Source organism: Leiobunum rupestre, chromosome 3 (assembly GCF_980474605.1).
Source record: "Leiobunum rupestre chromosome 3, qqLeiRupe1.1.hap1, whole genome shotgun sequence".
Taxonomy (NCBI): domain Eukaryota; kingdom Metazoa; phylum Arthropoda; class Arachnida; order Opiliones; family Sclerosomatidae; genus Leiobunum; species Leiobunum rupestre.
This window is the reverse complement of record NC_143386.1, coordinates 49,462,395-49,489,863: the sequence shown is the minus strand read 5'-3', so window position 1 is coordinate 49,489,863 and position 27,469 is coordinate 49,462,395. Positions and strand designations below refer to the sequence as shown.

The window sequence follows — 27,469 nt, the reverse complement described above, 5'->3', positions numbered from 1 at the left end:
CAAAAGTAGGCCAATATTACTTGAAAACAAAGGATTACATTTTTCAAAGGTTTATTCGTTAAACCTATATTACAAAATAAATATGAACACAAATACGCGAGGAACAAATTATATTTGAATGATGAATATTAGAGAACTAGGCCGAGGTCCACTCGAGCCGGCGCGTATAAATTTCCTCAACAAAATAATTTGGACGGATTTTAAGCGATTAACACCAAAAAAGATTTTATTTTGATTTTGATTCCGAGGCTTTAAGGCGTAGCGTTTAGAATTCTATTTACATCACACGTGGACGGCTAGATATTATTTGGGTAAAATATCATATTTTTTGTAATAAATGCCTAGTTTATGACGTAATATTTCTTTAATACAAATAAAGTTAGTATAAAGAGGCTTACTATTGCACCGAAATAAGTGCCCATAATTTTCCAACGTCCTTTTTTTTTAAAGTACAATTTTTTTAATTTATATCGTAAAATAGTTAAACAGTATATTATTTACAATTTTAAGTTCTGATCGTGCGTCAATTTGTGAGTGATAAATTTTCGTGTATTGATTTTCTCCCAACTAGTTGTATAGTTAGATTATGCAAATTTATCCGTAATAACCTTTAAAGCCAATATTTTAAACAGTATTAATTACTCGTAAATACAAACCTTGGTTTAAAAATTAATAAGGGTTTATTAAACATTTCAATTCCATAGAGGTGATTTGGACTATTAATTATCCATTTAAATTTGATTAAGATACCAAAGGGGAAACATGATCAATTTGTAAAATATGACCAATTTATGTCAAATAAAATTGATTTGTTATTCTTATCAAATGTTTGAACTTAAGCCGCAAATACATGATTTTGGCTTATCGCCAATAGATTCCATATTTCAACACTAGATGGAGCTTTATGTTGCATACGACGGTGTTTAATGTTTTCAAGGACGAATTTCCAATTTTATAAGAACGTAAACAATTTTACGCCTTTGCACGTACCGGTATAAAAATTTGCATAATATTCTTTATCGAAATTAATCGTTTCGTATATATAATTCAAATAGTAGTTCACTTTAATTAAGAATTAATAACATTTTGTAAATGGACGGAATGTCGATTGGGGTTTTGATTTTTTTGTCGTTTCTAACGTAAATTGTTTTTAAGAATGTTTTGATTTAACTGGACACTTCGCCGTTCGTTTTTCGAATAATTTCGATTCTCATCTCGTGTTCTCTGGCTTTCAATCTCAAGGCCGCGATGCTGGAACTTCGCCGGTCAACGTCCACACTGCCCGGAGGTAACAGGCCCGCCGAGTGTCCGCTGGCTGAAGACCCGTTCGTTGAACCGGGACTGACGCTCTTGCGGTCAGCCACCGAAATGGGAGGCGACTCTGAGGAGCACGACCTGCTCCTGGATGGTGACCCGTGGAGCACCACAACGCCAGGGGCGGCGGCGGTGGAGGTGGTGACGGGTGGTGGTGAGGTACTCGTTTGTTTACCACTTAACGCGGTTGAACTGGGTGGACTGGCTGGTTTGGTGTTGTTGTCCATTCGGGGTGGTATCGAGGGGTACCCCGGTATTAGAGCCGGTGGTGCTGGTGAGATAGAGCCTCGCGGTACTGGTGGCGGTGTCGTGTTGGGCGGCACGCGTTGTACTTCTCCTAGTTTGGGTCTGTTATGCGCCGACAAGTTGACCAGAAGGTTTTGAAACGACGTGGGAGGATAGGGCGTTTGAAAAGGTGGCGGTAGGAAGCCACCCGCCCCCGCTGGAGGATAGCCTCCCGCTCCCAAGTCTCGAAGCGCCGCGGCGTAAGGTCCAGCCGCGGCCGCCAGATGATGATGGTAACTCGAAGGAAAGAGACCGGGTGGGAGGTAATGAGAGGCGCTTCCGGGCAGTCCTCGGGCCACGGCGGCCATCGAGGACATGATGAAGGGGTCGTACTGCTTGCGCATGAACGCGGCGTGTAGAGGACTGAACGGATGATGCTGAGGGTGACTGGGCCCCAATGGTGAGCCCGCGGCGTGGGCGGCTGCCGCGGCGGCCATTGCTGCTGCGGCGGCTGCCCCCGAGATGGCGCCAGGAGGGGCGGACGGCATGACCACGGTTTGACCCGTGGCGGACATGGACACTCCGGGAGGCACGCCCGTCGAGTAGGGGTTGTATCCCTGGTGGGCCTGCGAACCAGCGGCTTTTTCTTGCTTGCGCCATTTTGCCCTTCGGTTTTGAAACCATACCTGCAAAGACAAAAAATACAAATATTTAGTTCATCTTTTGGCAGTATTTTACTTAATCAAAATATTATCCTGGTTTAAATTTAATTATAAATAATAATAATCAGCTAGGTTAATACCCTTGGCACCACGTTAGGCCTAAGTCATCAAGCGACTTGTAAAGCCATAATTCCAGTTTGACGGGTTATACTGCGTAGTAGGGTGGTGGCAAGTCTTTCATGCCACGCGAGCCAACAGCTCCCTACACTAACTATTACCGTTAACCTCTACAAGTTTTTATGGCAAGGGGAAACCTAAGAACCTAGGGCAAAAACCCCTTTAACGAGTGGGAAGAGAACTTGCAAAGTCAACGCGGAAGGAGTTGTTCCGAGTTTACACCCAGTGCCACAAGCTGGGATCGAACCCGGCTTCTCTCGCTGCAAGGCGAAAGTGCTAACCACTCCACCACCCCACCTTGAAGTCTTTTTTTCCCAAACGTAAACGCGATTGAGGTTTCGTTAATTTACATTTTGTCAAGGTATAGGGTTTTATTTCCAAAATGTAACCATTAGATCAAGAAATCCATTAGTGTTGAAATACCCCTATCGGACATTGGAACAATTAAGGTTCGAAGTACGATGTCCCTATTATTATGGAAAACATATTTTTCTATTATGATAAAAGTGAGATAAGCCTTTGAATCCACTATATGGAGAAGAAATGGAGATTAATCACCGGGTACTCGGGCCTCGGTCTCTAAATTACACAACAGCCATTGTATCGTCCACCTTCCGAAGCTGCCTATCACTCTCCTCCTTGGTAAGTGAAAATTCCGGATAAAGGCCACTTTATAAAACCGGGATAGGTCAACAATCAAGCGTCTAAGTAGGTCCTTTTCGAAGATTATTCCGCAGCGTCTGACAGCCAGTCAGAGCGCTCTTCGCTTGTCAGCGTGTGGGGGGCGCCGTGGTCCCTATCATTCACCCCGGAACCATGGTCGGGAGACGTTGACCGCTCGCGCTTCGCAACCAATTACCCGGCGTATTAAATAGAACAGCGTGTGGTATAGTTATTACCCGAAAAATGCGATGCCTCATGGCCGTTCTCGAGATCTATATTTCTAGCCCCTATTGTACTGGTAATGAGGTTTTCATTGTTGAAATATTTTTTTTCGTATCTGTATACGAGTTATTTTTTATTTCAATAAAGCCGAAATAGTTCGACTAAGAAGTGGCTGTTATAAATTTGAACCGCTTCTGCGCGTGCGCGAGGCGGCAACACCCCACCCTCGGCACGCGGATTTCTCGATTGGAAGTTTCCAACTGTCAACGCTTGAGTGAGGAATTAGAAGAGCAATTTATCATACAGTGAATTGAACGTTTTTATTTCGATATAAAAGTGTAATGGATTTTTATAACGGCGTTGCGTTTAGGCTTTTGTTGGCCAGCTTTTGTTATCTTGGTGGCCTAATATTTAAGAATCAGGTTTACCCGTGACTCATGCAAATGCAATACCAAAGAAACGATATTTTCATGAGTTGAACAACGAAGACATTAATCCTTCATTAAAATTATCATTATCACATTTTCGTCTGAAACTTCCTCTTGGTTGTAAATTTAAATAATTTGTAAAAACAATTATTTGAAAAAATAGTCGTTTCACCATTCTCAATTAAATCTCGCGATAATAAAATAAATATCATTTTTTTTTAAATAGAGCTAATACCCAAGGCACCACCTTATTCGATTAAAAATAACACAGAAGCCAAAGGAATATCAAAAAGGTATTTTATCTACTGCATTAATAGAGCTTGGTTTGCCAAAAAATATATTTAATTAGGATTATCGTTTGGTAAAATGTTGAAGAACACTGTTGTAGAACCATAAGCAAATCTTTGAAATTCTAAATTTGGCAAATTAGTCATGTATATTTATCAAGTATTCGAAATATGTTTCTGTTATTATCAATTGAAAAAAGTTCTTGGTAGATACAGTTGCGTTAACTAGATTAATGATACTAAAAATGGTGAAATTCCGACAAAACCAAGGAAATATAAGTTTCGTTGTGATCGTGATGAAAGTAATTGAACTAATATATTCAGACGTGGACAATTACTCTAACCAAACGTTTCATTAAAGGGAGTAGAACCCTACTTTTCTGGTAGGGTGCGCCATAGCTTCTCTCTTTTCCCGCTCATCGCGCTACTCTAGAACGATAATAGAAACACCCAATTCTTCTATTAGAGGAAGCGTGCCCGCCCTGAAGAGGTTTTCTCACTTGAAACCTTTATTGTTAGATAGTTAGTGTTTATTTTTAAAATGCACCCTTAATTAACATATAAACAACAATATCCGAGCTATAAATTGATTATTTTCATTATAGTTTGGATATTTATTCAAATACAATTTCCTAATAATGAGGTAGGTGGTTTTAGATTCACGAAACGAGCTCTAGAAGATATGATATTTTACAGCACTACCAAAGTGGAAATACACTCAATGGGATAATTTCTCAATAACTACTGTATTTCACTATACTCCCTTTAGAGGCCTAGTTTTTCTTCTGCGTGTCACCCTTCAAATTAACTTTCCTTCCGAACAAATACCCTGGTGGTAGGCCAACAGCAGAACACGTTGGCCAACCACAAGGGTATTTATTTAGTATATTGTAAATTTAATGGCTGACAGGCAGAAGATATTGAAATATTCTTTTGTATTATATATCCGGTTTCGAAGATCAACTGCAATACGATCAATATCTCTACGAAATTTTAACTATAAAATCCATTTTATTAATTGGTCCTAGACTACATATATAAAAATTTTTAATGATAAACAATTTAAAACTCTTTTCGAAATAATAATCCCTTTAAATCACCGTCAACATCCGGTCACGGCTATTTACAAGATACCTTGAAATACTTAGTCAAAATAAAAAATATATATATTAAACAATGAAGCCCACTTTGAATGGGGAAACCGCGCCCTGATTAGCTATTTTGATCACTTAATAAGATAGAGATATCCTATTTTTTGTAATTAGGTTATCATTTCAGAAGAAATATTCAATTATTTATAAAAAGAGCGCAATCGACTTGGTACATAACGTGTACTTACGAGGGACAATTTAAAATAAACAGGAAGTTCTTGCTATTTTTATTGTCCAACTTCGGATTAATTATCCTAATTGGTATCAATAATTGGAGTTCGAAATAACAAGTTCGTCGTGTACGGTGAATAGCGTTTCACTTTGCCCTTGACGAAAGGAAGAACAAACAAATGGAGGGGTGGAGGAGTGGTTAGCAATTTCGCCTCGCAGCTAGAGGAGCCGGGTTCGATCCCAGCTTGTGGCACTGGGTGAATACTCGGAACAACTCCTTCTGCCTTGAGTTTGCAAGTTCTCTCCCCACTGGTTTAAGGGGTTTTCCCCCGAGTTCTTCGGTTTCCCCTTCCATAAAAACTTGTCTAGGTTAACGGTAATAGTTAGTGTAGGGAGCTGTTGGCTCGATCGCGTGGCATGCAGGGCTTGCCACCACCCTCCTACGCATTGTAACCCGGCCACCTGATTTAAAAAAAGGCTTCAAAAGTCGCTTGACGACTTAGGCCTAAGGTGGTGCCTTGGGTATTAGCCTAGCCTAGCTGATAATTATGGTCTTTCGCGGGTTTTAATAGATAAAGCAAAATTAGTACTGGTAGATGGGGTATAATCGTATGAGATAAGTATTAAATTGAAACATGTACCTTCGCAAGCTCGAAATGGGTTCCAATAGGCGCGAATTTCACACAACAGTGTTCTCGACTGATTTAAATGTAAAAAATTACTTTTAAGCCTTATTTATTTCCAGAGGTCGGGGATGGTTAACTTTTATTCAATAGATAAAGCTCTCAAAATTATTCGTAAAATGTTTTGATCAAGTAATTTATATTTCTGTATTATCCGATTAAATTTTTCGATAAATTTGTAAAATTAATCGGCAAAACGACGTTTTTTTCGATAAAAAGCTCAAATTTTACGAATAATACATGTTTTTTAATCATTTTCCGAAATATTAATTGGTCAATTTCTTTGTTTACATTTTTTCCCAAAAAAAATCAATTTAAACATGGATAATGATTAACCGTCCCCAACGTCTATTTATTTCGATGTAAATAATGATATATGGTGAAGTTGCTTTTACTTCCGAAATTGTTTTTTAAAAGCTTGCCAAGGTTCATGTTTCGAGAAATAACTCTCGCTAGTATCTCCACAGAAAATTAAACACAAGGTATCAAAATCATACAAATCGCCAACTACTACTACAACAACAAAAACACTATTTCATAACCTGCCTCTAAATATAAAATAAGGCGCTATCCAAATATTCAATAACTGATTGGAGAAAAGATCATTAATATTGAATTTGTCGTCATGTCTTTAAGATTGGAGCGTCGCAGCCGGCGGGGAGCGGGTCTAGAAAGGACACGAAATTGATAATGGCACGTATCTAAGATATTGTCCTAATTATATTAAAAAATTAAAATCGATCCGAGAGAATTTCGCCAAAAAGCCCAACGGGGCTAATTACAGCTTGTAATTCGCCCAACGCAAAGACAGAGATGCTAGATCGAAAGAACCGCTTCTCGTCTGTGTGCGCGGGGCGATAATTTACAATATTTTTCCAACGCATTTTCTACAAGATTAATTTTATTAATCGTTAGACTACTCAAGGCTATATAGAAAAAATATCCCTTCATACTGGTTACGTCACTTAATATTTTAACGATATTCTAATGTTAATTTACTAATAAATATTTAATGAATTGGGGATTATGTAAAGAACGAATTTTTATATTAATAAAAAATGTACCATATTTAAAATAAATAAATATAACTATAATAAATAATTTATCAATAAACTATAAATATAGCTATATAATAGTTAATTTTAAACTAATAAAAATGTAGGTTTTGATTATAAGTTTCTGGAATTTAAACTAGCTTTTGAAGTGTTGTTTTTTTATAATTTATAAATTTATTCTGCCTTGTTATCGAATGCAATTATAATCTAAGGCGGCATTTTGGTACGAAATATTTAATGACATTTAATTACAATTAATCGTTATAGTTGGAAAGGTCACCTCGTTTTACAAATTAACACGTTGAAATATAATGTGAATTGTCGATTAAAGCCCGTTCTTTGTCGCAATAAGATTTATTTTTAATTATGTCGCAATTAACCCTATATAAATTGCCATTAAATTTTTTAAAGTTGCGAGGTAGGTTTCTTGTAAATGATAATTCGCGATAATATAGGTTTTACATTGATAAAATGTTGCAAATTGCCTCAACCCAATGAAAACCTCCTTTAATTATACCATAAGTAATATAGTTAAACGTAAGTGTGATAAAAACGATTATTGATTACTATATCAGATTTTGACAGCGACGCTGCAAAATATGATTAGCAAATAAAAATATTGAGGAATATTTAACCATTATCCTTAGAGGTCGGTAACGGTTAATCATTATCCATGTTCAAATTGATTTTTTTCGGGGAAAAAATGTCAACAAAGAAATTTACCGGTTAATATTTCGGAAAATGATTAAAAAACAGGTATTATTCGTAAAATTTGAGTTTTTATCGAAAAAAACGTCGTTCTTCCGATTAATTTTACAAATTTATCAAAAAATTAATCGGATAATACAGAAATATAAATTACTTGATCAAAACGTTTTACGAATAATTTTGAGAGTTTTATCTATTGAATAAAAGTTAACCATCCCCGACCTCTAATTATCCTGATTTGTCATTATAGAGAGGTTAAGCAAAGCACTCTAGAAGTTTTAACAACAAGGTCGGGAGCAGGGTTGGACATAAGGATATTTTTGTAAGTAGTCAGCCTGACTAGTGAGCCTCCTATCTTAATTTATTTTAGTAGTCACTGACTAGTGGGGGTGAAAATGGGGGTATAAAAACAATAAGGACAGCCAGCATTTTGCTTTACGCGTCAGAATTAAAATAGGAATTTATTATCACTTGAGTTACGTGACTTTGGCCGATCACTTTTTTTAAATAAAATGGGATTGATGAATTACTAATTTATTGTTCGCCATATTCGGCTTTATTTATGAATATTTAGGTAGTCAGAGTATTTATTTTAGTAGTCAAATGCCGTGACTAGTGCCTTATGTCCAATATTCTTTAAAATCGGTTATGTGCGCTTTCAGTTCGCCGGCTTACACAATCAAATACTTTTAAAAACGAATTTAAACAAATTGCACAGCTTTCGCTAACCCAGGGTTAGAGATCGGCGTTTGAATAAGAAATTATCCAATTATTTATTTTTATTCATAACCGACAATTATCCAAAAAATATAAAAAAACCGATTAGTTTTGCATGTTAAATCGTTGTTTAACGGACGCGAAACGGCGACGAAGCCCGTAATGCAGTTTGTCTTGTGAATAGCTCTCAGTAAAACTTTTGCATGTGAAGAATAGGAAGTGTCATATTTATATAACTATACACTTATGTGATTATCTATTGCTTGCTGGAAATGTTTTACACCTGTATGTTTAAGTCGTTTTTGCGATCTATTTAATGTTAATTCATTTACTTTATCTTAATCTAAATATTTTTGCGCATACAAAAGGTATTCAATCTATTTCTTGTTTTTTCCTACGCATTGTAACCCGGCCACCTGAATTAATGGCTTCAAAAGTCGCTTGATGACTAAGGCCTAAGGTGGTGCCTTGGGAATTAGCCTAGCTGATGAATATTATTTTTTGGCCTTAGAAAATATCTATATTTTACACAATTTAAATAATATTCTTTAATCTATTTAATTAATTACCTACAGTAAAATACTCAATCCCTTACTTACTTTTTTTGTTTGTAATATTACTAAAAAATGTCTCACACTATTTAAGTAATAATCGTTATAGAATGCTAAAACATTTTTTTTAGTCATAGAACTCTATAGATAGATTTCTATAGATACACATAAAGAAAATGAATAGTGAAATTGCCCAATCCTCTATTAAATATTTTACACAATTTAAATAATATACTTTATTTATTATCACAATTATTTAACAATATTATAGACTTATGTTCATACTAATAATTAGTTAATTTTCTTAGGCTCATACTTCAAAATAGTTCTAAATAGTTGCCAAATATTGAAACAAAAGACTACAATGTTCTACGTAAAACAATCTTCTTAAAAAAAACCCCAAAATGTTCTTCTAAAGACTTAAATAATCCAAGCTCTAACTTGCAAGTTGGATGCATAAAGATGGAGAGTAATGCGCGGCGCTCGACGGAGGCTCTCCGGGTGTCGAACGCGCCCGCTCACAAAGAAGACCGCCCACCAAAAAGCATTTGTTTTACTCTCTCTGATATTTCGTTTGAAGTTCCCCGCTGACGTTTCTCATCGTCGTATTACCGCGTTTGGCCCGTTGTATCACTCCGCGCCTGAGAGAAAAAATACTCGTAATTAAGTTAGGCTCTAATTTATGGAGACGGTCTTCGGGCGACCTCCCTCTCGTCAGCGATACTTGGCAGTTTGGTTAGTACTTTCCTAGATATTCAGCGGGGAATTCCCGAATTTGGTCAACTCTTCTTGACTAGCCCTTGATAAGTTATAGAGGAGGGATATTTTAGCTATCGACTACGGAAAAGCCGATTACGTATATAGTGTTCTTGCGTTGAATGAATTTTTAGGAAAAGTTGATTTATTTTTATTACCTTTTATTTTTATACAGGGTGTTTCAAAAGGTTGTGCAAATATTTTAAGGAGTTGTAAGGGGTGAGTTTAGAAGTATGCCTGTTTTTCCCCATTTTCCTACGATGAGCGAAAAGAGCACCAGAGAGCTTCGAAGTGGGACCTACCAGCCCCTGGAAGTAGGCTGCAATAAGTGCAAAACCAAGCAGCAGGGAAACGCGAACATTAAGGTTTGGGTTCGTGTGATAGGTCAAAAAGGACTTTGTAAACAAATCGAGGTAACCAGCGTAAAACAGTAAACTTAAACAGTATTTAAAGTCCCTGCTGATTGGTTTTGCGCTTGTTGCAGCCTACTTTCCGGGGCTAGTAGGCCACACTTTGAAGCTCTCTGGCGCTCTTTTCACTCATCGTAGGAAAATGAAAAAAAAAAACAGGCATACTTCTCAACTCACCCCCTTACAACTACTTAAAATTTTTGCATCACCGTTTGAAATACCCTGTATTTTTGGTAACTCTACGATGTAGCTATCACGGTATTGCAGTACTGTAATTTCCAAATTAAATATTATTAATTTGGAAATTACAGTTCTAAATTGGCAGATTTTCAATTCCTGGAATGTATTTTATAAGTAATATTAAATAATAATAACTGGAATTTCATAATTATATAAATACTTATTTATTTTTTTAAATCTTTTGCTTTGTTTTTCTCGAATCGCCTTGAAATAAATATTCATTATGCAAGTTTTATTTACCTCAGCATCTACAAAAAAAAACGTTTTAAATTTCTCATTAAATACGGAAAAGTTCGCCAAAAAATATACGTTTATTCAAAAACGCTTATTAAAATAAAGTCGCCTTAAAATTGAATGAAAATGGAACGAATTATTTTTTCTTGGAAAATTCGACTCACGCCACTCCTACGTGCTGTTTAATTTAAAGACATTTAATGATATTAATATAATAATACCCTTGTATTAAATTCCCACTGAATTTCCAATATAAATATTAAAGCTTTTACTAAGGCTCCCAGTAACGAATAATTAGCTTGAATATTTCTTAACACGTCTTTTTTCTATTTTTAAGAGTATTCGTTTGGAATATCAATTTTGAATTTCAAATAAATTGGCCGAGAGTAATATGAAATTACACTTAATGATATTAAATAATTATCTAATCGTGTATTTTTATTTGATAGAAAAATTATGATAACGTGTATATTTATCGCAAATATATATATAGATATAATTAAAAACTAATTATTTTCGATATTTGGTAACGTATTAGAATTTAAATACTTGGAATTTTTTGGAGTTCGTTTTATCTTGAATTTATAAATTATAGCAATTTTCTCAATCCGGGGGCGTTTCGAATTAAAATAAAAATCAAGCCTCAATTCCGAGAAACAAATATTTGTTTTATGAGGGAAACTTTGTATCGGTATAAAACTTAATTTTGATTAAATTACCGACGGTCGCAACTACGCCGTAAGTTGTCTTATTTTGTGCAATACGTCTTTAAAAATCGCCCTCGCCTTCGGCCATTTCCTTTTACGTGACAATGACTTCATTATTTGGGGAAATATAGAAACTAAATATCATATTATCTTTCTTAGGATGAAGTAAAATTATAATAGGTATTGAACAAGTGCGTCGTGTGCTGGAAATATTTTGTCACCCAACACCATTGGTGTTTTTAATTTATTACCCATTACCTAGCTTTGTCATATAGTTATCAATTACCTTTCCTTATAGCTACCCATTATCTTTTCATAGATGTCTCCATTACATTTTCATAAAGTTATCCATTACCTTTTCATATAGTTATCAATTACCATTTCATATGGTTATCCATTAATAGTTAACCATTAATCTGTCATAAAGTTATCCATTACCATTTCATATAGTTATCCATTACCTTTTCATATGGATATCCATTACCTTTTCATATGGATATCCATTACCATTTCATATAGTTATCCATTACCATTTCATATAGATATCCATTACCATTTCATATAGATATCCATTACCATTTCATATAGTTACCCATTACCATTTCATATAGTTACCCATTACCATTTCATATAGATATCCATTAAATTTTCAGAGTTATCCATTCAATTTTCATAGTTATCCATTCAATTTTCAGAGAGTTATCCATTCAATTTTCAGAGAGTTATCCATTCAATTTTCATATAGTTATCCATTAAATTAAACCTTTTCATATGGATATCCATTACCATTTCATATAGTTATCCATTACCATTTCATATAGATATCCATTACCATTTCATATAGTTACCCATTACCATTTCATATAGATATCCATTACCATTTCATAGTTACCCATTACCATTTCATATAGATATCCATTAAATTTTCAGTTATCCATTCAATTTTCATAGTTATCCATTCAATTTTCAGAGAGTTATCCATTCAATCTCCATATAGTTATCCATTAAAGCTTCATATAGTTATCCATTAAATCTTCATATAGTTATCCATTAAATCTTCATATAGTTATCCATTAAATCTTCATATAGTTATCCATTAAATCTTCATATAGTTATCCATTAAATCTTCATATAGTTATCCATTAAATCTTCATATAGTTATCCATTAAAGCTTCATATAGTTATCCATTAAAGCTTCATATAGTTATCCATTAAATCTTCATATAGTTATCCATTAAATCTTCATATAGTTATCCATTAAATCTTCATATAGTTATCCATTAAATCTTCATATAGTTATCCATTAAATCTTCATATAGTTATCCATTAAATTTTCATATAGTTATCCATTAAATTTTCATATATTTGCCCATAAGACTTAGGGTATTCACATAATTAGCTATTACCCTTATCGTGTCGATATAGATACCAATATTTTATTTTTTTATATAGTTATTATTATCCTAGACGTTTTCATACAGTTACCACTATATTTCGAGTTTTTATATAATTAGTTTTACCTATACGTTTTCAAATAGTTACCATTATACGTCGCATTTTTATTTATTTCGCTTTTCGTATAGCTAACATTAAATTTAGCTATTTAATTTCGTGTATTATATAGTTATCATTATATTTTTCGTTTTTATATAGCTACAATATTCCATCTGGTTTTTAAGTTAAGTTACCAATCTACTATAGTCAATGTATTTTCGCAGTAATCAGTGTAGTGTTACCGAAAGGTAAATCAGCAATATCTAAAACGTATTTAGTCCAACAATTAATATTAATTTTTACCTGAAGATTCCATGATTTTATTACTATTTTATTCGAAAATAAAACCGTAAAAGTTTTTACACCGTCACTTTAAATCATCACTATATTCCAACCATATAAGTCACCTTTTAAATTATTCATAGAGAATATAATGGCACTCTTTTGCCTCCAGCGAACTCTCAAGTAACCTAGCTAGAGGGAAAAGGTGGTTATTAATGGGCGTGAATTACTTTAACCGAGCCGTAATTAATTATATCTAGATCACATTTAATTGATGAGAGAACTAAACTAATTGTTGAATATTTTTCCTCCCACGTTTTATTTTCATCAAAATTTTCTTTACGAAATTCGGCGCGTTCTAAATTTTTATTACCTTTTCAAAATTATGTTATCCCCCTTTTGAATTTTTGTTTCTTGGTATTCAACCCGTAGGGTTTGTTTTATAGTTTAATAGCGTTTCCAAATGATATAATTCATAGGGGTTGTAATTTCGCTCGACCGCTTGATTTTATCCATGTTAAAGCGGTTTTAATATTTATTTTTGTATTAAAGTTTTTTTAAATTGATATCTAAGTCGAATGTAATATTTTTTAAGAAGAACTGGGTTAGTATTTAATAACGAGTTTTCTTAATGACGCTCTTGGACTGATTTTTAATTTAAAGTTGATTCTTTTTATGATTTAGTAGGTCCGTATTTAGACCATTATTTTATTTTAAAATTGATATAATATTTGAAAATTAATATTTTAAGAGATACGAATTTTTTCATATCCGAAATTTAAAATCCGGCTCGATTGACAAAAATTCCAGGCAAAAATTGTCGTTTCAACATAGTTATACTAAATAATAATAAATAATAGTAATAATAATAATAATAATAATATAACTTATTATATATTACGGAATACTCATGAGTGTATTTAAGATTTAATAAAATCAATGAAAATAATACATCATTTACAACTTAATACATTACAACAAAGTTGGACACAACGTTTCCAGTCTAACTAGACTCTTTGTCAAGTCAAATAATAATTATAAATAAATACTTTTTTGATAAAACAACAATACTTAAAACATATCCGCGTATTTATCTAAACCAATCACGTAGCTTAATATTAAATTTCAATGAAATGCAAGGCCCATATCCAAAGAAATTCCAAAACACACTTTTTAAAAGCTAACATATTTTCTATAACTTCCCCCGGGTTCGAAAATAGTATTTTTCAAAATGGCAACAAGCTTAAAACATCGCTTAATTTATTGACTGCTATTAACTTTCGCATTAAAGACCATATATCATTTTGGAGGGGAGAAATCGGGAGTGATTTGCAACCCCTCTAATACCTCCATAGCCCACGCTTGCTAAAAAATAGCTTTCAATAGTGATATTCGTCGCCCTCTAGCGCTTATTTTTGGCAAGAATTTAATTGACCCTACCCGGCGCGGCCCGCTGTAGGGTGTGACTGCCTAAAAATGTTCCGAATTTCATTTTAAAAATCCTAATCTTATTTCCGATCGGGGAACTTTCATTATAAGAACTTATAAAAAAATGCCTAACGACGGACCCTCCCTGATGCGGGCGTTTTTGCAACTAAATAGCGCTAGCTACGAAGATGCTATTTCTTAAAGTACCTTAATTTCAATGACAATTATTTAAACCCCTCTACCGGGAAAACAATATTTATCTTTAAACGTATTATTTACTCTCGAATTTTGGTGTGAATCGCTTAGGACGTGGCGGTGGGGATAAGGGTATGTAGTCAAACCATAAGTAACATAATAAAAATAAGTATGACCATTAATGAGATTTACAACCATACTGATTTTCATAGTTCTTGCTTAATCAAGATGTTTTCTCAGCACAGTGCCCTCTAGTGTCTAAAATACGCGAGACTTCCGCTAAGCCGAAATATCTGGTTTCCGATAGATAGGCGGAATATTAGGCTTAAATGATATAAATTAAAAAAGTTTTTCTCGGCGCCGCGAGCTCATGTTTTTTATCACGCGGGATTCGCACGCGGGCTTCGAAGCAAAGCCAAAGCCCCTCGCTTAAATTTTTATCATCCAAAACGGTAAGTCGCGAGTCCAAGTCACAGCTTGAAGAGAGTATCAGTGCCGAAAAAAGGTTCGGTTAGAAAATTAGCGTTAAAGCAATAGGAAGTGTTACACTTATAGTTATTATGTTACTTATGGTTAAACTTATATTAAGTCTTCTTTTTATTTAAAAGGGGGCGAGTTCCGCTTTTATAATGGTAGAAACTGGGCTTCGAATTTGGTAAATTGCTTGTCAACTATCGCGTTTATTAATGACGCTCGTATCCGACAGGTGTCTGCGTCGAACGTGAACTACTTTTGGTCTTTTCGGCGCCACAAATTTCCCCTTTGAAGTCCGTTCTCGGATCGCGTATACGTTGAAAAAGGGACAGTCGCCGTTTTAAATTGAATTTCGGTGTGTTTTCTATTGACCCGGCTGGCACGCCCACTTTAACTGGCGAACGCGGCTCGAATGTCGTCATTTTGACGGGTTACTCGAGACCTTGTTGAACGTTGGTAGACTCCCTTTTTTGGTGGAAATTTGTACGCTTTGGAAAAATGCTTTTCTTACTATTCGTTGGTTGATGGTTTTATTACCATTCGACCGAAATCAGATTCGACCAAAATCCCATTCGGCTGAAATCCCATTATATTGTAAATACATTTTTAAATAGTTTTTCTGTTTAGAGACAATATTTAGGTTAGGTTAGGTTAGGTTGGGTTAATATTGGGTTGGACAATACTCGGTATGATATGGCTAGGTAGGTACTGTCCTCTAGGTCGCTTGTATTACTCCGCTTAACGATATAAAGTGCAATCTATTTTCTTATATACGTATATTTTTGCTCTTCAATAGTTTTAAAATAGTTACTTATTCGACGTATTATTAAAAATAAGAAAAACGTAAAAATTAATATGAATTTAAACCGCACAATTGGGCTATTTTCGATCGAATGGGACTCAATGTTAATCGCTTTCGATCGAATGGGACCAAACCTTCATATTGCTTTGATTTTGACTAATTAAGGATGGTCGTTGTGTTTATATCTGGTGTAGTTTATGGAATTGACACAATCCGTGGCGCATTGTACGTGACTCCAGAAGCTACGGCGAGAGTTGACGCAAAAAAAATTGTGTTTGGCTTTAAGGAGATTTAGCCTTCACGGGGTTTTTTCTCTAGTGAAAACCACTTAGCCAGCTTTAACGGTTAATTCGTTTTCTCAGCGTACGATGGCGCCACGCTATCATTAATTTAGGTACGCAACGTGTGCATGCGTAGTAAGATGCTTAGCTAAACTACACGTTGATGTAATACTGTATTCTTCTAGCTATAAAAATTCGGAATTGTGAAATATTGCAGATCCTACCTATCCTACCAGGAGAGTATATATCTTTGCACTAGGAATGTCTAAAGCTCCATTGGCACCGTGCTGTGAATGAGCCTTGAAAAACGGGCGAATTTAAAATAATAATTGCGCTTTCAAAATCTGGTCTGTAAACCACGTCAGCTTTTATGATAATCTTTGAAACACAATATTTTTCCTTGGGTATCACAAATTTATATTTATATCATTTCCTGGTACTATGTATTTGAAAGAGGTACAGGAAATGATATAAATAACAAATTTGGGCTCCGATGAGGCTTTTTAGTGGGCATTCATTGTTCGAATTTAACGTTTTTTTCCGATAGGAGCGCTGTAGATTATATAATAATAATAATAGTAATCAGCTATTCTAATACCCAAGGCACCATCTTAGGCCTAAGTCTTCGAGCGACTTTTAAAGCCTTTAATTCAGGTGGCCGGGTTACAATTATATTCTAAGGTGAAGAGCCTTTAGGAACTTTTATTCCTACTACCTAATGCAAAATTTGGACGCGAAGATTCTGATAAGCGATATACTTGGAAAAACATCAATTCGTATAGGTTTCTCGTGGATATCACCTATTTTCGTTGCCATGGTAACGACTTATGTCAGCCACGACATTAAGAGACGTTTAAAAACGGTTTCGAAAAATCAAATTAAACATTTTCGATGTCAACTGCGTTAATAGGCATACGATAATCTCATTCGACACCAAAATTTTACAATTCCATCTTTCAAACCCGTTTTAAAACGTTTTCAAAGTGTCTAGTGTGAACGCGGTTTACTCAAGTATCTGCGTAGCTTAATCAAAGTCCAAGCGAAAGTGAAACCGTTCTTGACCCAACCCCTAACCAACTTATTATCTAAACACACACAACTTTTAAAACCCAGTTATTAGTTGGCGGGTAAGATACGAACGTCAATCACGTTGAATTGTAATTAATAGTTTTAATCTAATCAGGTGATCGTGTAAAAACCGCATCAAAGGTAACCTCTAAATATTACCCCACTTTTGGGAATATTAAAGGGAATATAACCCCAGGTATTTGGTGTGGAACACCAACGTTTGCAGCTCCGGCCGCTCTTGCCTTTGGCTTTAAAAATGTTTGGCGCCACTGTAAGGGGTAATTTGAAAAATTGAAGGGGTCTTCCATAAAGATTGCGTTGCAGGTTATATTCCCTTTAAAGGGAATATAACCTGCAACGCAATCTTTATGGAAGACGTTGGTGTTCCACACCAAATACCTGGGGTTATATTCCCTTTAAATTTTAAAAACCAACCCTAAAAGACGTCCTTCTTGAGCTCAGCGGGCTCGCAGATCAACACTTTCGGCTAAGCAGGGGTATCAAGTCAATTGGCGTCATGTAAAACGGGAGTGTGTCGAATTTACGTCGGCATATTTCGTGTGGGCTCTTCTATATTACTCGCCTTAAAGGTTTCCCGCGATACGTAGTTAAGGCGTTGTCCACCAGGATTTTTGGTTTCTTTTGAAAAAACATTTTTTGTCTATCTCTCGCCGTTGGGGGCGCTTCGACCGCGTGGTATATAAATTGACGCTCTTTTAATTAATGTTCGAACTGCAGCGCCACCTACATGACAGCGGACGCGGCCACTTAAAGATAGGCGCAGCTACTTAAAAGTTCACGGGCTTTAAATTGGAACCCAGGGGCTCGCATTTCCAATTACCCGACTCAACTGCAGTCGCTTTTAAACGAGACTTTATCGTCTTATAAATTATTAATGAGCCCATATTATAGAAAGGAGAGGGGGACCTCAACCAGATCCCCCCCCCCCGGGTTAGCTATCGATGTACGCGAGTACTAATTTCTATCCTCCAATTACTTACAATTTAATATGTAGATGACCTTTTCCATAGTTTAAAGTTGGTTCTAATTGTAGAGTAAATTAGTTATCGTTATAATTTTGCGGATTATATTTTTATTACTGTAGATTAATAATTAAGTTTTTTTAGGACGATTGAGTAAATTATGTTTTTGGCAAAGACCTCCCAGTGATATTTTATTTTTAGTAAATTTCATTTTGGAATGAAATTTTATTAAAACCATAGAAATAACTAAATTTATTTTTAAATTTAAATTAAAGTTCAAGAACATATCTATGGATTTTGTTTCATAATATAATAATGGTCAACAAGGTCAAAATCATTTAGATATTTCCTCATAATGTTTTCATGTACAATATCATATGTAACATAACTACTCATAAGTATGCTTCTGTATAATATTTCCATAGAAGAAAGTTTAATGAGACCTTGTTTCATACTAGTAATCTTGAGTCAGATGATTTCAAAAGCTGCTTCCCTAACTTCGCATCTATTAAAGTGTTTATACAATTGCTTCAAACAAATTTTAAATAAAATTATCTTTAATTGAAAACTACCAATTTCGTCATGAATATTTAAAACTTAAGACGCGCGTAATTAGTCACGCGCTCAGTAAATTTCTAATTAAGGCGGTATATCTTTATCTGTCCCTCAAATATATCGTTTTAAATGTTAAAGTGTCACGGAATTAAGATAGAGAACGACCAAACGAAAAAAATAAAAATAAATTCATATCACGGGTAAAATTTCTTCTTAAGCGTTGCCTTGGCTTGGAAATTTGGGAAAAGAGCTCATTTATCACGAAATGAAAAATGATAGCATCGTGTTCGTTCAATTATAAGTTCGAAAACATTTCAATAAAGCTATTTAATTGAATTTCGTAATTAGCCTTTAAAAGCGTATATTCCCCTACAAAACAGAGTACGGCCGTAGAGACTTATAAGACTAATTACGGAAAGTTTATTTTTTTTTAAAAAAGGTTCTATACCAGAGAGAACCGGCTAGGTAATTTTTCTTTTGAAAACGGCTCAATCTACTTTACCGGTTTTTGGGAACTGCTCATGAATTTTAAGCCCTTTTTTCTCGGCAATTTTTAAAATTTATCCTAAAGTTGTCATTGGTTTTTTCTCATACAAGTAATAAATTACCGGTGTCGGGGTTTTTAAGGGTATTTTCTAGCCCCCGCCGCTAGAGGGGGGTACGCCGAGAGAAAAACCTCTATGGCCTATGGTACGCTTTGTTTTATTATAGTGTATATATTCGCGGTCTTTAAGGTTCTTTTAAAGTTAGAATTTTTTGGCAGCCCTCCCCGCTAGTTGATTAGTTATTCAATAGATGTCGCTTCTTCGGGTTTTCAGGGGCGGTCGTATATAAGGTTTCTTACAAGAAACGAGTAGCGTTTAAAACATAATAGGACTAATTAAAAGATATTTTTCAAGTCGGCTCCGGTAATTCAAGAAAGCAATTAGACCCCGAGCGGGGGGGGGGGGGAAGTAGATTTTTTTCTTTTCACCAGCTCGAAGATTTTTCATACAAGTTTATTTTCCAACTACTTAACCGAGAACTGTGTCCAACTGGCCGTGACTACCGTAATGTCATCTTAAGTAACGTAATTAACCATAAGTATAAAAGCTTCCTTTTTCTTAATAATATCTATTCTCACTATTCACAAAACAATATACTAGCAATATTTCTTATTTTTGTACTAACGTTATTAACTTGAAATATATTTACAATGTATTGCCTTTTTTTTCTTCAATATTTTAGGAAGAAATAATTGTGACTTTTTTAAAAACGAATATTTGGATTATAAATAAGTAAAAGCGTAATTTTAAATTTTTAGAGTCGTAAGGCGTTGTATTCTCTCGTGGTTTGGTGAGTACAGATCGCCGGAACAAATAAATTAACCGGAAAAATTTCGATTAATCATAATAATTTTGGTTAACTGTTTATTTATTAACATTTTATACGAAGAAACAACGATTTAACATGCAAAAATAATGGTTTTTTCTGATATTTTTTGGATAATTGTCGGTTATGAATAAAAATAAATAATTGGATAATTTCTTATTCAAACGCCGATTTCTATTGGTGAAGAAATCGCTCCGATTATCTGCAAGGTTGTTCATAATGATTTTTTTTTCAAAATGTAAAATGCAAAATACTTTATCCCATAACTCAAAATGCAAAATACTTTCTCAATAACTCATAATGCAAAATACAAAGTAAAACATGAAAATTGTTTTTTTCTAAATGCCAAATGTAAAATATTTTTGCTAGCGTGGGAAATAAAGCGGTGGCACTGTACGAATGTTCGTCTGCTTCTGAGTAAGTGAGCAACTGAGTTATGATTACTTGGGTATAAATAGCAGACGAACTTTCTCTACAAGATCTGCGATGATGCTACCAGAACAATTGCAAATGTCTTCCAAACATATCAAACCCTCAAAACGCCAAATGGAAAATGGAAAATACTTTTTCTAAATGCATTTTGAACAACCCTGCTTATCTGTATACTTCAAATGTTATTTATTTACTTCTGGTATTATTAAATCCATAATTTGGAAGATAATTACTCTTTGGTTTTCCATTTCTTGCAAAAAGCGCCAAATATTAATTTCAACGATAAATTACTTGAATACAGTACGTATAAGTCAAAGTGTGTAATATATTTATTACCAGAAAAGTGTGTATCGAGGGAGGTTTCAATGGGCGTGCCTTTATTGCCAAACCGCTCAATATGTAGCGCGTGTCTTTAAACTTTAACCTACTAGGCTAACTACTGAGTATTTAAGCCATTGTAGTCTAAATATCGCCGTCAATTAAATAAAAATTATCATACAAGACGAAATAAAACTAAAATCATCATACATACAAGATGAAGCATTACATCTAAAATCATCATACATACAAGATGAAGCATTATATCTAAAATCATCATACATACAATATGAAGCATTACATCTAAAATCCTCATACAAGACCGAACATTATATCTAAAGTCATCATATAAGAAGGAACATTATACCCAAAATCATCATATAAGACGGAACATTATATATAAAGTCATCATACGTACAAGATGAAGCATTATATCTAAAATCATCATACAAGACGGAACATAATATCTAAAGTCATCATACAAGTCGGAACATTACATCTAAAGTCATCATATAAGAAGGAACATTATACCCAAAATCATCATATAAGACGGAACATTATATATAAAGTCATCATACGTACAAGATGAAGCATTATATCTAAAATCATCATACAAGACGGAACATTATATCTAAAGTCATCATACAAGTCGGAACATTATATCTAAAGTCATCATATAAGAAGGAACATTATACCCAAAATCATCATATAAGACGGAACATTATATCTAAAGTCATCATACGTACAAAATGAAGCATTATATCTAAAATCATCATACAAGACGGAACATTATATCTAAAGTCATCATATAAGAAGGAACATTATATCTAAAGTCATCATATAAGAAGGAACATTATACCCAAAATCATCATATAAGACGGAACATTATATATAAAGTCATCATACGTACAAGATGAAGCATTATATCTAAAATCATCATACAAGACGGAACATTATATCTAAAATCATACAAGACGGAACATTATATCTAAAGTCATCATACAAGACGGAACATTATATCTAAAGTCATCATATAAGAAGGAACATTATACTCAAAATCACCATATAAGACGGATTATTATATCTAAAATCAACTTACTAGACAAAACATATCTAAAATCACCATACAAGACGAAACATTATATCTAAAATCTTCTTACAAGACGAAAAATTAAACCTAACATATCTAAAATCAGAATACAATCAACACATCTGCAAACCGGCACTGAGATATTCCTCCGGAAACACTAACCCTATTATTATTTAATCATCTATGAAACCCATTCATAAAATGTTACGCTAACCGGTACAAAAATGGTTACATCTGTACGAAATATTTGAAAAACTGCATCTGCCCGCCAAAGACAAAGATTTCACAATGACTTTAATCACGATCGAGAAAGAGAGCTATTTCAGGTTACCAGTAAGCGGCCAACATGACTCGAAGAGCCCCACCCTCGTCATTAAGAGTTGGAAGCAATTAGCAGTCCTATTTGTTTTAATAATTAACCTATTAATTCTTGTATCAAATAGAAGACAGAGGCCCTTTCACGTAATTTGTTCTTTAGATTATTATAAAATGATTTAATGATTTTGGAAGTATTTCTGCCTCCTTAACTGCGTCTAATCTTACACATCATTAAATTTCTTTGTCCGGTTTGCGAGTAACAGAGTAGCTATTGAAAAATTCGGGTCTCCGCGTACCCCCCAAGAGTCAAGACGTGACGACTTATGTAAAATCCTGTTTCAATTCCTTTTGTCGCTACACTCTTAAGTTGACGTTTTTGGTAGGGTTAATACGACTGTTTCAAGTTACATTTGTTCAACAGTGTCTTCAGTGAATTTGGATTTCTTTAATTGTCCTTTAATAGACGTACCCGTTTGGCGATACTTAGTACGTCGCCCATTTTCGAAGCTAAGTCAAGAAAGTATTTATTTATATTTAGAGTTTCTTCCGAATCCCTTCATTTCCTCATTGGTCCTAAGTATAAATAATCCTTGGTAAAGCCCCGAAATAGTTGAAAGCAAACGTTCAAGAAGTAGCGCTGAAACCTAGACCACCCGTTTAAAAAGTGGCATGCTTAACCTCTCTATTAATTCCGTTGATGATTTTTATACACGGGCTTTTATATATGGAATACAATGTTCAAAAATTTTTACGTGCGTTTAGCTAATAATATCAAAGGTATAATTATACGTTGGAGTTCATGGGGACGACAGTGTATATTTTCCATCGAAAGTTTTGCTTTTGCTTGGTAAAGCTGGAATTATTCAATGAAATTTAGTTGCTACTCAAGCATCTATGTAAGCTAGGTAGATATATTACATAAGCTTCATTTGTTTTTTAATTTCTGAAATAATTAAAACGATTTTTGATTTAAAAATATAGTTTGAACTATAGGTATCTTTTAGTTAGAATTACCAGTCTCCAGATATTTATTAGAGAAGGATCCATCTAATAATATTTCTTAGAGAAGGATCCATCTAATAATATTTCTTAGAGAAGAATCAATCTACTGATATCTCTTAGAGAAGAATAAATCTACTGATATATCTTAGAGAAGAATCAATCTACTGATATCTCTTAGAGAAGAATCATCAATCTACTGATATCTCTTAGAGAAGAATCAATCTACTGATATATCTTAAAGATTTCATTTACTGATATATCTTAAAGATTTCATTTACTGATATATCTTAAAGATTTCATTTACTGATAGTTATTAGAGAAGGTTTCCGCTACTTATATTTATTAGAGAAGAATCAATCTACTGATATCTCTTAGAGAAGAATCAATCTACTGATATATCTTAGAGAAGAATCAATCTACTGATATCTCTTAGAGAAGAATCATCAATCTACTGATATCTCTTAGAGAAGAATCAATCTACTGATATCTCTTAGAGAAGAATCAATTTACTGATATATCTTAAAGATTTCATTTACTGATAGTTATTAGAGAAGGTTTCCGCTACTAATATTTATTAGAGAAGAATCAATCTACTGATATCTCTTAGGGAAGATTGAATTTACTGATATTTCTTAGAAAAGGTTTCAGCTACTGATATTTCTTAGAGAAGGTTTCAGCTAATGGTTCCATTTACTGATATTTAAAAGAGAAGGTTCCATCTACTGATATTCCTAATTAGAGAAGGATCCATCTACTGATATTTCTTAGAGATAAAACTAAATTTACTGATATCTCTTAGAGATTAATCTAAATCTACTGATATCCCTTAGAGATAAAAATCCATCTACCAATATTTCAGGTAAATAACTTGAAACATGACTTTTCAAATGTATAAAATAGTACTATTGCATTTTGAAATATATCAAGTACGAACTATTTTAAAACTATTGAAGAACAAAAATATAGGTAGTAAGATATAGATTGCACTAAGCGGAGTAATACAATCTCTAAATTTGGCGTGATGAGGTTGGGCGGTAAATTCTCTGTAATTATAATCAACGAAGATACGTGTTTCACATTTATGACCTAGATGGATAAGAGAAATAGTACTTCTGTTTATTGCGATAAAGTTATCCATTAAATGCAAACCTCAATACGTCATATTTAAAATAAAAATTTACATTTTCCTCCTAGTCCTTTCAAATTCATCTTATCCATATAATTTTCATAAACTTGGAAGCTTTCAAAATCGGGGAATAAAAATAAATTCGAAAGGTGTCCAAAATTAATATCCTCATTGAAAGCGACGAGAGAGTCGGCAGTTACTGAGTAAAACGTTCTTTTCCACGAAGCGGACGGTTCTTCCACGCTTTTTAGATTGATAATTGGAGAGAGAGAGAGCTCCCCTATAATGATGGTCAGAAGTCATCTGCCCGTGAATGATTTATGCTAGTCGTCACTGCGCGCTGCCTTTTTATGGACGAATTAGACCTGTTGCCGGGACTGTGCATAAAGATTGAGATACACCGAAGATAATACAGAAGTCCGTATCCTAGATTCGAATTAGTTTTGTAACGAAGCGACTACCCACTTCCGGCACGAGTACTCTGAAAAATCAACCTCCATAAGTTCGTTACCATGGTAACTATGGTTATGAAAAATATTTAATTAAATATGCAATTTAACGAAGTTTTAAGTTTTTATAATCATCAATCGCATATGGACTTATAGAAAAAAATTAACCTAAGCCATGGTAACTATGGAGTTAATGTTTTCGGAGTTTCGGCAGGAAGTGGGTAAACGTTATTTACTGAGCGCGAGGCATTTATTTCGAATTTAGGGTAAGAGGTTTATATTATCTTTGGATACACCCACTCCCAGATTTTCATATTACCAGAAGTATATAATAAAATATAATAAAAATAAAAGTGTAATAATTAATCAGCTAAGTTAATACAAAAGGCACCTCCTTAGGCCCAAGTCATCTAGCGGCTTTTATTGCCTATAATTCAGGTGGCCGGGTTACAATTCGAAGGAAGGTTGTAGCAAGCCCTTCATGCCAACAGCTCCCAACGCTAACTATAACCGTTAAGCGATACAGGTTTTTAAGGTAAGGGGAAAACAGAAGAACTCGGGGGAAACCCTTAGCCAGTAAAGACTCAAGGCATATTTCTATTCACGAATTTCTGCCAAACGTTTGGTGTATACAACATACCAAGTTGCCATATTACTTCGCCTAACTATATAAAAATGTCAAAAATATACTTTCTAAGGATATTTACGTATTTGTAAACCATATTTTATATTCTACTAGTTTTATAAATTTAGATTATGAAGTATTTCACCTCACACTATGTTTATTTAAAAAAATTAATTTTGAAAAATTAGTTTGGGTCTGCATGCATAAGTGAATAACATTATCGATATTTATACTTATCTCGTAAGAGTAATATTATTTACTTATGATATTACAAAGCATAAAACCCTTTCTAGATCCGTTTATATAGAAGAAAAAATAATAAAATTAATCAAGGTATGTTTATCGATGGTAGACTAGTTGGCACTTCTACGATTTAAAACTGTTGCATGGCTTTATTTAATTTTATTTCAAAAGAATTATGGAGCCAGCCAAAACAACCTGTCTTCCATAAGAAAGTGTTTTTTTTTCACTAATCTTAAGTACTTGTAAATTATTAAGTTCTCCGTAAATTTTAAAGAGGTTAGATAAGAGTTTGAGAAGTTGATTTCATTTTTCTTATAAATAGTTTGACAGACCGTGTACTTTTCAATCTAGATAATCGTTTTGTTATTGGGTGTTTTATTATAATGTAATTATCTTATTATATATAATTTTTAATTATTACTTTAAATATCACACATGGACAATAAAAAATATTCTAAGCAAATTAGTGCTTCAATGCGGCAACTCTTTGGGTTATTAAATCAGTTTTATTACCGCTTCTAATTTCAAATAACATCTACAGAAACCGGATGTAAGTTTTTAAAATGGCGGATCTTCCGGTTAGCAAAGTAAACGAGAGTCATAAGAAGACTAGCTTATACACTGCATCATCTAAGTTAAAAATATGAGCAAACCAGTTCTTTTATTAAATTAGTTTTATTGCCGCTTCTATTCTCAAATAACATCTAGAGAAACCGGATGTTAGTTTTTAAAATGGCGGATCTTCCGTTTAGCAAATTAAACGATAAGTATAAAAATACTCCGCATCATCAATGTTGAAAGAAATGAGCAATCCGGTTTTAATACGATTCAATTACTGGAAATATTTTATGGAATGTCCTTTCTGAAATATATTTGATCACGCGCGTCGGAACATCTCTTTCACAAATATTAAACAATTTTCATAATATCTGAAATTACAAAATTGGCCCCCTTCGGGCGCGCTTATTAAGATGGAGTAGCAGCGACTTGGAATATCATGTCTGTTATATTCGTTTGGCCCATTATACAAATCCGGAGCCGCAGCTTCTAGCAGTTCCATAAGGGCAATTATTTGGTTTAATGGGCTTGAACGTTCATTTCGTGTGTCTGTAACGTATAAGTATACTTTGTAATAATTCCCCCTTTCCTTTATAATAATCGTTGCGAAATTTACATTTTGCTATAGTAAAGTTCTTAAGCAGCCTTGTTCGGTTCCGGAGTTGGGAGTCCGTCAACTTTCGATTTTCCAGGTAATTACTTTCTGTCGCGCGCGCGCGCACGATTGAACTTTGCAACGTTTTTTTCTATGTGCAAAATTAAAATGATTTAAATCAGGTGTTGGAAATTTTCGCAGTTTCGATGTCCGGTTCGTAATACGGCTAATTGGGTTAGAGGTAATTTTTTTGTAGCATCACGGATATTCCCGATACAAAATAATGACAAGTGGTTTTCCTTTGAAAGGTAAAAATGAACGTAACACGTTTGAGAAAGCTTGAGCCACTAGAAAAAAACATATTGCATGTTTGGAGATATTAAAATAAAACTTATATTTGCAAGTATTTAAAATAGGTG

General features: G+C 34.0%; 1 protein-coding gene across 3 annotated transcripts in view; it reads right to left on the bottom strand.

Annotated features, from left to right (window-relative positions):
• Positions 1-936: 936 nt before the first annotated feature.
• LOC149952500 (homeobox protein aristaless-like) overlaps positions 937-27,469 on the bottom strand; it is a 46,822-nt gene continuing 20,289 nt past the window's right edge. For all 3 annotated transcript variants that reach the window (XM_090170179.1, XM_090170180.1, XM_090170181.1), the window contains exon 3: positions 937-2,225. In XM_090170179.1, the coding sequence (XP_090026305.1) occupies positions 1,167-2,225 (1,059 nt within the window). In that variant the 3' untranslated portion in view covers positions 937-1,166. The remainder of the gene's footprint in view (positions 2,226-27,469) is intronic.